General features: G+C 44.4%; 1 protein-coding gene across 1 annotated transcript in view; it reads right to left on the reverse strand.

Moving 5' to 3' along the window:
• Positions 1-3,769: 3,769 nt before the first annotated feature.
• LOC119164086 (venom metalloproteinase antarease TserMP_A) overlaps positions 3,770-12,096 on the reverse strand; it is a 29,557-nt gene continuing 21,230 nt past the window's right edge. The window contains exons 11-14 of the mRNA XM_037416192.2: positions 9,727-9,858; positions 7,872-8,016; positions 6,230-6,340; positions 3,770-3,903 (exon numbers count right to left, since the gene is read on the reverse strand). Of these exons, the coding sequence (XP_037272089.2) occupies positions 3,862-3,903; positions 6,230-6,340; positions 7,872-8,016; positions 9,727-9,858 (430 nt within the window). The 3' untranslated portion in view covers positions 3,770-3,861. The remainder of the gene's footprint in view (positions 3,904-6,229; positions 6,341-7,871; positions 8,017-9,726; positions 9,859-12,096) is intronic.

Raw genomic sequence — 12,096 nt, forward strand, 5'->3', positions numbered from 1 at the left:
GCAATGTCAGTTATACACGACCACCATCAGTCACAGCCTCGAAAACCAAAAATAATGATTAAAAGAAAAGAAAAAAAGCAGGTTGACGACCATTTTTTAAATTCTTTTTTTAGCATGATCGATCGGCTGCGCTGTACCTAACACAGGGAAGATCTAAAGGCAGTGTAAAAGGTTTTTCCTTCATAGTAAGAGCGCATTTATTTTTTTTAAACAATAGGGCAGACGTCATACACGCGAACAATCTTCCATCAACCGTCCAATGCACGAAGCCTTGCCGACATTCGCAATCGCAACAAATCTCCACGTGTCCACAGGCTGCTCTTCAAAAATTATATTCGTGATCTCGTAACATAGCTTTCTGAAAGCACCCAAGCTGATCCACAATTTTTGTCCTAATAAAAGCAGTTGACCGTCATTTTATGGTTGAAGAATTTTCGCAAGCGTCATCTGGAAAAACAGTCAGTGCCTTGTAGGAATGCGAAGCAGCCATATCAGCAAAAGCATTTGCAGTAAGCTCCCCTGTGCGCAAGGTTTTGCCGCTAGGCTCTTCCAATTTACACGAGACAGCCGCATGTGGCACTGTGTGCAAGCTTGCAGGCTGACGGGAAAGAACACGAGCAAATTGAGAAAATATTATCACTCTCAGGTAAACAATCTTCGCCTTGTTCCGTTTTCTTTTTTTTCGCAAACTCTTTGATATAACCAGCCATAGATGCTGATCGAGTGGTTATAGAGCTCGACTGCTGTACCCAGTGTTTCACAAATTGAGTTCCGGCTGTGACAGGTGCTGTTTCGATGACGAAGAAAATTCCAGAGGCCCTTGCTTTTTGAGTCACGTTCGTGTTAAAGAACTCAAGGGGTTCATGGGTTCTTAAGACCTCCTCTAGGCAGTCCCTTATGCATAAAGTCGTGATTTTTGAATGTTTAACCTATCAAATGATACTATTTCTTTATTCTGTTGCGCCTGCGGTCTGCAGTGGACAGTGTCCTACAGCACTGCAGGACACTGACTTCTAGGGTTAATTTACTTAGGTTGCTTCATGGTTTTTCTTTGTGGCACCATTTGTAGTGCTCGTTCATAAAGCCTTGTAGAGGGTACCTTGCTAATCAGCACAATAACGAATAGTCGCATATTCCGTCGTTTACTGATCCCATACTTCCTGAAATTTACGGTCGTTTATGGCGTAGTGGGTACCTAGCCTGTGTAGTAGTGGTAGTTGCTCCAAGACTCTCGTTTATTTATTTATTTATTTGTTTGTTTATTTATTTATTTATTTGTTTGTTTATTTATTTATACAGCTAGCATACATGCCAGAACAAGAGTTGCTCGACTGGGCACAATTATAGAAGTATCAAAAAAGTAATTTAAAAAGAGAAGAAAACATAGCAACGTGACACAATGCGAAAAATGAAAAGGGAAGAAAAAAAATGCAACACTCAATGCGCACATAGCAACCAAGTCAGCAAAACATAGGCTAGCAAGCGAGTACATTTTCACCCGTGCATTTATTTCCACAAGGCACTTTTGAAATCATTCACATAGTTACACAGTACAACGTCCTTTCGTAATTTATTCAACGTACCAACAGATGATACGATGAAACAATTTTTGAATGATTTGGTGTTGTGCTTCCAAGGTTTGATGAGTTTACTGCGCTTTCTCCATGAATAGGATGGAATCAGAGTGAAAAGGTTTATCTCTGCTTTGCAAATACCATGGGATATGTGAAAAAATAATTTCATGCTGTTCATGTTCATTCTTTCATGCAATGTAAGGATATGAGCCATTGATTTTAAGCTTGTTTCGGACTGCTTTCTACTGTAGGATACAAAAATAAATCTTAAGGCTCTATTTTGAACACACTCACATTTAGTGATGCTATTTTGCGTGTATGGCTTTCATATAGGGCATGTACATTCTTGCAACGAAAATGCTATGGTTTTATATTCTTCAAGTTTTACTTCAGGTGTCGCGTCACCAAGCCTCCGACGAAACATCTAAAGCTTCTTTTGTGACTTATCAAAGATAGTCTACAACGGGCTCTGAAAAGGATGCTGTTCCAACTTTCACTGTGACTGGGCTGCGTGCTTTATGCAGGCATGTTGTTTTTTTTTTTCACTCTGCCGTATGATACTTCCTGCAGTCTCTTCTATAGACATGGTGGCACACGTCTCAACTTGAGTCGCAGGTCAAGAATAGTCCTCCAAAAGCAAAGCACAGTCTGTAGGCTGTTTTCTGTCAACCATTGATCAGTATGATACAATGGGCATTGGGTTGTGTCACTAAATATGTTCTCGGAAGTGTAATGAGTTGTGCGCTCGTATAACTCAAGTTAAACGCACTAGCATTGAGTCGTATGCTATTCGTTGGGGTATTTAGAGTAAGTTGGCCTAATTTGGTAGTTTATGTAGCGAACATTCGTTCAAGTGGTATTTCACTGTGTATCCATCACGTTGCCCCGCATGTCGTATTTTCTTAGGTGCGAGTGAAATCTTGCGATGCTTGCCGCCGATCGGTGCTCAAGCGGAAAGTAAACGAGCTGCCCATCTTCGGTCCCACGAAAAGGGTGGGAACATAAGAGTCCTAAAATGGCCTGCACCGCTCCGGCCGTAAATGCCTAATTTGACCGACTAAGCATCGCGGAGGAAGTAAAAATGAAGGACGGAGCATCACGCCACACGAGTGAAGCACACAGTGTCGGTCCTACACGTGATCAGGACGTAGGTTCATTTGGTAGGTTTCGGTAGTCTCGGTGGCGAATTCGTTCCGGCGTGAGCCGGCTGGTCAGCGCCGAGCCAGAACTTTTCGAGCACAAGCTACCGGCTGCCATACCCCGATGTCTTGGCGATTCTCGTTTCTTGCGTCATTTTGCTGAAAAGGTCACGTGTTTGGCAGCCACTGTTGGCTTCAAAACAACTTGGCTTGCCACGGATGACTGCGTGACGTCATGCTCCTTCTTTCCTTTTCTATTTCCTTAATGCCAAGTTGGTGTCCACGGTCATGAGCATCATATGTCGTACAGGCAATGAGTACATGAAACACATGTTCACACATGTTTCCTGCTGGTCATATAATTCGCGTTCATGAAACAGACAACACAAGGGTCACCAAGCTCGCTGCAGTGGAACCGTTTTGAAAAGTATATGTAGTCCAGCGTTACTTCGCACGATAATCCAGTTTGGTAGTTATTGAAATTTGTGACTTTTTTCTTTCTTTTTTTTCTTATAAATGCGTGACACTTTTTCCTGCACTGATCGTCCTAACACTGATCAGACACATATATAGCGACAAATATTACCACTGAATTGACAGGTTCGTGTGCGCTATTTTTGTGCAACAAGTTCTAGAGCAAACACTGCAGGACGCCTTCTAGTGTAAATTTATATAGGATCATGTTTCTCCGTTGTGGTACCATTTGTAGTGCGTTTTCACGCACAGGAAGTTACCTAAAAGAGCGGTATGTTTTTGCCACGGTGTCATGCAAGTTACTGAACGGAGTAGTATCATGTTCATTTAAACTGTGCTCCTTTACTACAAATGAGCCACTTTATTGAGAGAATGCGATGTTTACTGAAGCAGGCGTGTCTCATGTTTCCAACTGTACTGTGCAAATTTTACATTTCAATCGAAGGCAATAATATATTAACGATAATGCACTACGATTTTACATCTTCACTTCAATTTTCTTCCTGAAATATTTTGTGTTTAACAGCATGCAAAAACGTATAAAGCACTGTCAGAGTGTAAGCTTCATTTTCCAGCGTAAAGTAATTGTGAATAAATTGTTTATTGTCCAAGTATTAAGAGTTTGTGATGCGTTCCTTTGAATGGTCATGAATATTTCCAGTTTTTCTTTCTATTCATGGATAGTCGTGCCTTCCACACACCCCTCTTCTGCATGTCTGAAAAGACAAGACAAAATAAGAGTACAATTGGCTGATATCACTATGATACCTGCATTTAAATTGAAGAGGATATTGCAAACGAAGCTTTTAAAACATTCACGCTCATCATTCACACTGTCAATTGCTGAATTAAACGTAACCACCAAATAGATATCGCTGCTTTTTACGCTCATGATTTTAATTATATCTTACGGTGAGCGACTAGTGGGGAGAACAGAGGTACATATTTAGTATTCTGATCTGCAAGTCAGGCAAATGGTGTCACACATTCCAGCGTTTTATAGTTGGTGCTCGTGCAATATTGAGGATCAATTCAACTATTACGGTCTTGTGCCTAGCTGATCTGATCAAAATTTAAAAAAAAAACATCAGCAAGGTGCCCATACGCTACGATATTGCAAGCACCGAGCGGCTAAACGTAGAAAATTTTGTGCGCGCTAATCCTGGTGGATTTGACTGAAAGATAAAAAGAGTTTAGCGATATCCGCCGTAATTATTAGTGCTGATAGGAGTGTAGCTTTTTATGTTTTTCTCGCATTTATTTTGCCTAATAATCAAATACTGTTTTTTCCCGGCTGGTACAGTTGAAATATTGAAGGTATAAGGCACGCTACAGTCTATGCCTTCGGAAAATCTGATGACCTGGCATTCCGCAACGTGCTCTGAAATCTTGCATCAGATGGCCCACTAAGGTGTCGCCTCCCCTGAAGTGAGTCCATCGGGCCGAGATCACGTGAAGTGCCGAAACAATTCCAAATATAAAATCCAAGCTCAGAGAGCATAGCACCGAATCAAACAAGGTTTCGAAGCTGCTTTGGTAAACAGCATGATTGATACGCTATGTTGGGGTTACGTCGCCTGTGGACGCGGTTACCTAATAAGAATCTATAAACATTTCACATACTAATCTTATAACTCAACAAGTATCATGTCACCTTGGCGTGCACATTGCTTCGATAAAAATGTGGTCAGTACGTGAGGGCTCCTTGCATCGGACTTGTAGAGATTAGGGCTAGCCCGTCAACGTTGCGCGGACTTTCCCCTTTATTTCTGCCGTCCATGTGTCCTAACATGACCCTCCTTTTCTCTGCGTTACGTCGGTGCTGGGAAAGCGAAAGCGGTAGTGACGTTCACCTATCTCACCCCACACCGAATCCTACCGTATCTCGACGTTGGTGTGACCTTTTCGCGCGCGTGCCTGGCGGAGGCAGGAGAGAATCTCTGTGGAGTGCGAAGGATGAGTACGCCTTTTCTTTCCCGTCCGTCGGCTCCTTTGTGCGCGGAGCCCGCTTGGACTCGTCAACGGCGCCTTGGGCCCGCTGATAAAGGTTACTTTAGGTTGCCTCTTTTGAACGTGAGGCCGAAAAGCAGTGCGTTCATGATCATGAGAGAACGCAGCATAGTCTCGGCCGTTTCCTTTAGCGACGTGGTGCCGTGACCCTACTGCGCGCGGAGATGCGCTCGCGGCACCTTTTGTGTTGTACTTCCGCCCGTGGCGTGGATAAGCCTCTTTTGCTTTCTCCGCCATCTTTTTCAGCGGGCGCCGTAGTACGTTTACGGAGTGCCGCAGGCAATGAAGTGTTGCGAACTGTTTGTGAGCAGTACTGTGTACTTGCCGCGCTGCGCTCGACGCCTTGGCTGTACGAAAGCGCGTGTGCAGTGGCGTTAGTCACGTGAGGCGACGGTGAACGCGGTCCAGCGTCTCGCTAAGACAGAACCCACTCTAGTGGCCGTACTTCTGCGGGAACCGTGTACACTAAAGACTAAAGGCTACTCTTAAATGGCATTACCTTACGTGTTGGTGAAGCCAACAATATTTACACTACTCCATTACCAAAACACAAAAACACCTTGTTGCGCTTGCCCCTAAACCGAAAAATTCAGCGCATGATGCTAATTTCTCACTGCTTAATTACGTGTGATCGACTTCCAATTCTTGTTTTTATCTGTGCAGAGATATTAACACAGAAAATAATAAGTGTTGACAAACGCATGTGAGTGACTGCGGCATTACCCCTCGACTAATATGCTGCTCGCACATCTGACTTTCCCCGAACAATATTTCGTGGCCGGCTTAATTACAAGGCATTCATGACTATGCCAGTTGATTCAATATTTGTCCTCCATTTTACAGTTTTGTTCGTGTCGCATTATGTCCTATAGCAGTCTGATAACAATTATGTACTGGTGAAAATATGCGGCCAAAGAGGTGCAGTCTTCACTGATGCATGCAAAAGTATCAGGCTTTTTTTTATTAAAATAAATTTATACAAGAAGCCATTTCGTAATCTCTGTATCCCAGTAGGCAGAGTTGAATACAAACCTTTCCACGGCCACATGACATTCCTGTTAGAATAGTCACAATATAACAAGTCCTCCGGACCCCCAGTTGATGGCAGCAGGACATTTTGCACTGTCTGCTAAGGTGATCGGGCTGAAAAAATTGCACAAATACAAGAATTAGTGATTTACTTTTGAACATTCTTCCATTCTTCCTGCACAATAACTAACATGGCCGTTTACAGCTAACATTTTAGGTTGGTGCCCAACACATATTAACCTATATTTCCATTTCTTCTTGCTGAAAATCGCTTTCGAAGTGTTCAGCATTCGCGGTGGAACACCTGCCAGTCAGGCAGATGGCCTGCTTTAGATAATCGTTCGAAGTCAAAATTTCTATACTTATTTTCTTTTAATCTGTCATACTTTTTTGTGACGAAGGGAGGGAGGAGTTTTCGCTCTCAACCACTGTACCATTGCGTCAGAATACTTTGGCGTCTCTCATAATCATGTGGTGGTTTTGGGACGTTAAGCCCCACATATCAATCAATCAATCCTCGGAATATTCTCAACACGCCACATGACGCCGACGCTTCGGGTGACCTGTGCAGCTGGTCACCTTAAGATCGGGTCTTCCACCTGCAGACGAGCTGTTAGGATCGGTGCTTAAGCCAAGTAGAGAGGAATGTTCCCGCTTCTGCGAACAAGCCACCGAAAAGATGCGGGTTTGCCGACAGCCGTCCAAATATGGGTATTGTCCTCCCAACCGGCAAGCGAGGCTCATGCAGTCACGAAGCCACAACGAGACAACAAAATGGTGTCGGTCGAGACAGCCTCATTGAAGAAATGGTGGGGACAGCATGAATTACACTCGGCCCCGCAAAGTGAGCGTGACGAGAAAGGTTTCTTTTCATATTGCTGGTAGTAGGAGCATTGACCCAGCACCGAGTGGCATTCTCACCCCAAGGAAGAGACAACTGGGCGCAGGAGGGGGAGTGTGGTGGCTCCGCCGCAGTCAAAGACGTTGACCAAGGCGGGGGTGGGTGGCACCGCCGAAATCGATGTGTGTCCCGTGGTTGGACACAGAAGTTTTAAGCCATTTCCCCATTTAAGGATGAGAGGTAAAAGGACTCTTGCTAACTGGCTACCAGTGGGCTCCTGAGAGACCTTTTGACGAGATCGTCACGATGTATGATGAAATCTTCGTCTATATTCGTCATGTGGCAAAACGCTCACCTCGCTCACCTGTACATAATGTAAAATAGACCTATGTACAGTTCTTCTCAACAGTTTCTTCATGCTCGGCGTCTTCCTCCCGGGTCTCCGGTGCAAGTAGGACCCTGGTCAACCCCCGGTTCTAACGCTGGTGGCAGCGGTGGTATCCTGTCAGAACCCGGGTTTCAACAACGTGAAACTTAAACTGTCGGATGCCCCACACAAAGCTTCCTTTAGTTCATTCAATACTAGTGTAAACGCGCGCTCTTCAACGGGATCTGTCTGTCCAACTCAGTTCAGAAAGTGGTCGTGGTGGGACACCACATGAGGGGTAGGGCTACTTGCATTACATGTGCGTCCGAGTAGCAAAGCGCTTACGCATGCTATACACGCAGGTGTTCCCTTTAACAGGGGATCCATCTGTACATTCCAAAAAAAAAAAAAACAAGGTGTCTGAATTTACAACTCACGTGCTGGACAAACCATCTTCCTCCAGATTGCTTCAAGACCTTCTTGCAGTAGTACATCGCCCGCACTGTTTGGCCTGGGTATTGCTGGTGATCTTTCATCAAGTTCACCTTCGCCTGCACCTGTATACACTCCGGCTTAAGTTTCCTGCGATATGAATAATCACACGCTTACTCCTGCATTCTGAGAGGAATCACGGGGAGCCAGAACTGGCACCTTACACTGTTTGTAGGAACACGCCTTAGCCTTCACGGAGAAAGCTCAACAGTTTAATTTCATCCAGCAACACCAACCAGTCGCGTTTTGTTGATGGTTCTCTCGCGTATATGTCACGTGGTCTCTTTTTACCTCAGAAAAGTAATCGAAAAAAGTGTGTGCCAGCTTGCTCGAAGCTGTTTGTTTGTTTTCAAAAAGAGCTCTGGCTTGAACGCAGGCAAAATACTTATTTGCTGAGTCGCAGCAGAACACAGAAAGAAGCATTGTTTTTTAAGTAAGATTTTTCGTTCGTGAGCTTGCGACATGGCCCGCTGGTCTGCTCTTTTTTATTGACTACATTATTGAGATTGAGCATTATAATTGGCGGAGTTCAAGGTCTTGGTAAAGTTGCTTTGTACGCAACTCCGAAAACTTCATTGGGAGAAGGCCGTCATTAAGGTAAACAATAGAGTTTTGGATGCAGTGCGTTTCATTATTGTTAGGAAGTCAATTACAGAAAGATGTCGATGCGCTTTTGTTAGGTGAGCATGGATTTCAAACGTATAGGACGTCTAATCTCCCGCATAATTAACCTCGTCGCTGAGTATTTTTGGGTACTTTTATCAAACGAGAAAGTATAGTGCGTGTACTGTCCTTATCGGCCAAAGGAATCGTGGTGCTCCAATTTCATAGCTATAGAATATTTCAAGCCAGATAAATTCTAAACATATGTCTTATAGAAAGCACTCAATGTAAGCGTTTCGAATATACATAATTAAAGCGAGGAATTTCCAGGAGAACCGACGACACTAGGGGCATATCTTCCTTCTGTTTGTCTTCGTTTTATTCTCGCTTTTGCTTGCCTAAGTTGGTATGTAACAAGCCTGGCACACTGCAGTGTGCAATAATCACGAATGTCATATATATATATATATATATATATATATATATAGTGGGAGTAATAATTCAATGGGCCAGTTAGTCTTCGTGAAGGTATGGGATATATCACAACGGGAGCGTTGTCAACAAGGATAAATATATTTATTTCCCAACAGTTTCGGGAGGGGACCTCCCTTCATCAGGGGATAACTCATCCCCTGATGAAGGGAGGTCCCCTCCCGAAACTGTTGGGAAATAAATATATTTATCCTTGTTGACAACGCTCCCGTTGTGATATATCCTATATATATATATATATATATATATATATATAAAGCCTACGTATATGTTCCATCCTCCACCACTTTTATCTTCACGTTACCGGTGCTCTTACCTTCCGCTTACCCACGTTCTATTCTTCATAATATTGTTTCTCACTGTCCACCACTCCAGATCCCTCTTTGCTTTCATTTACACCATTAAAGTCGTTCCATCTGCTATGCTGATCAAGCCGATTGTAAAATGATCATGCGCAAGAGGCGCTGTGAAATGCTAAACACAACTATACTTCAATCAAGTGCCAAAGGACAAGCTGTACTCATACTGAATGGACGTACAAATTATTATTATTGGGCTTAGCTGATTATTTATTGGTTACATATTGAGGTGCTTGATAGCGCTATCGAAAATCTTAATTATAGTTTCTGTACGCTTCATTTTTTGTTTTCTTCAGCATAAAGGACGTTGTAAATCCGATAATGCTCCGAGAGAAGTACCACTTACTGATAGACATTTCGCACAGACTTCTCGCTGCAAGGAGAGAGGCGATACTTCTTGAGTCCTCCGTCAACGTAGCTCATCAGGTATCCTTCTTCCCAGGGGCACTCAGGGGTTTCATCGTGTGGTGACCCCAACCTGTTTGGAAAATAGTCGACTTCTTAGTGTGAGTTTGATCCTGTCTCGCCTTTCGGTAAAAGGTAGAGAGAGAAAAGGGGTGGGGGAGAAAGATAAAAGAAAGAAAAGAGGTTAACCAAGAAAGCACTCTGCTTTGCTACCCTGTGCTTGGGGCCGGAAAAAGGAGTGCGAAAGAAAGAAAGGGTGAAGAAAAAAGAGTTTGCGACAGTAGGGGAAAACGTGGCTGATCCCCCTATACTAGGAATCGGTACAGCACTAGAGCGAAACGTGTATTCGCAGAGGTAGCTGAACATTTATTGTGGATTGTTTCACAACAGCAACAAATATCAAAGTGACGGGAAGACTGGTAAGCAGGTCGAAATTTGCAGCGCATGCCTCAAGCAGAAAGCATGCACAAATTGAGCATAGAGAAGACGATCGCGGAAAAAACAGCTGTCACAGCTCGACACTTAGAGCGCGCTGTTCAAAAAGAAACGAAAAAACATGAAACGAGCGCACAAGGACAAGCGCGAACAGCTGTCACAATTTCTACTTCTTGTGTCAGCAACGTACTCCTTTCGTGTCCGCGGTCACTGCAGCGAGCGAAGCGACCTTCGCCTTCTCTCGAATCACCGGTCCGATAAGCGCGCACGCGGGAGAGACCATGCTCCGTGGAAGCTGCGCTCTTTGGAGGTGACGACGCGAGCCCGTCGTGTCATCTCGCTACTGATAACAAAGAACTGTCTGGGCTGAGAAGAACGCGAGCACAGTCACAACAAAAGCACGAAAAGCCGCCTTTAAGAGCTTTATCTAAACCCGCTTTGTGTAAATGCTACAACCACACTTGTTGGGTACCCGCTACGCCATAAATAATCATAATGTCTGTAGCCGACATTCACCATGGTAACAGTGGCTGAAGACAATGAAGAGTTGCGCCAAAAGAGGGTATGTGCCACAGTTAATAGGTGATGAAGAACGAGATTATTAAATGTGTTGGTGTATTGCACGACCCACTCGTGGCACGATTCGTATTGTGTAACGCCTAGTTGTTAATTGCTGTTCTAGAACGCTATATTACGCGTATTAGTGCGATTCTTTTCCCGACATTAGCACTTCCCAAGGCAAGTTGGCGCACAAGTCTCAAGGGCCGGCGTGGCTCAGCTGAGCGTTGCCAGTGCTTGGGACTCGTTCGAAATTCTATTCAATATGTAACCATTCTGTTTTTTACCTCTGTATGTAGTTGTCAGCACCTTCAACTCGAATGTTCCGACGTGTGGCCTCGGAACGCCTGGTTAGAGGTCAGCGCCGCCAAGCTTTGAAAATGATATGCTTGCCACAGTTAGCGATACATGGAGAGTGCGTTGGTTTCTACAGTAAATTTTTGTTTCCAGTCTACCTGCCCCGCCATGGTGGTCTAGTGGCTACGGTACTCAGCTGCTGACCCGCAGGTCGCGGGATCGATTCCCGGTTGTGGCGGCTGCATTTCCGTTGGAGGCGGAAATGTTGTAGGTCTGTGTGCTCAGATTTGGGTGCACGTTAAAGAACCCCAGGTGGTCGAAATTTCCGGAGCCCTCCACTACGGCGTCTCTCATAATCATATGGTGGTTTTGGGACGTTAAACCCTACATATCATCATCATTGCCAGTCTACCTGACCAGTGGATCGAATGCACTCACTTGGCATCCCGTTTTCTCCACGTTTCTTTCGTGGCTACGTTGTCGCGCGTGCCCAATGGCGTTCGTTGTCGTATACTTATCTCAACAACAAACCCTTGCGTGTGACAACTTACGCACCTTTCCAGTTTGAATTCACACATTGGATTAAACGTTATTAAACGGATTACATTGGATTAAAACGTGAAGAACTGTTAATGCCTCACCACATTTGTCACACAATGGTGGATCGCCACCGGACAAAAGATGTGTGTGTGTCGTGTATGTGTGTCCTATCCTGAGTCTTGTCAGCGTTACCTCTGTTAGACGTGATTTTGATACTGATGGCCAATGGCCAAGGTGTGGCTTAATAACGTGTAGCTTGTTTTGTGTGTGTCTATCCCACTTTCTCTGCCAGTATACCCTGAGCTTTAGTTTGAGAGACGGCTTAAGATCAAGGGGCAGGATCGATATGGGTGTAGTGGCACTGATTTCGGGGACGGATGCAGCAAGCTGATCCGCCATCACGTTGCCTTGAATCTCATGGTGCCCTGGCACCCAGCACACTACAACATGTTGGTTGAGTGTGTAGAGTTTGCATAAAATG

Source organism: Rhipicephalus microplus, chromosome 8 (genome assembly GCF_043290135.1).
Source record: "Rhipicephalus microplus isolate Deutch F79 chromosome 8, USDA_Rmic, whole genome shotgun sequence".
NCBI lineage: Eukaryota > Metazoa > Arthropoda > Arachnida > Ixodida > Ixodidae > Rhipicephalus > Rhipicephalus microplus.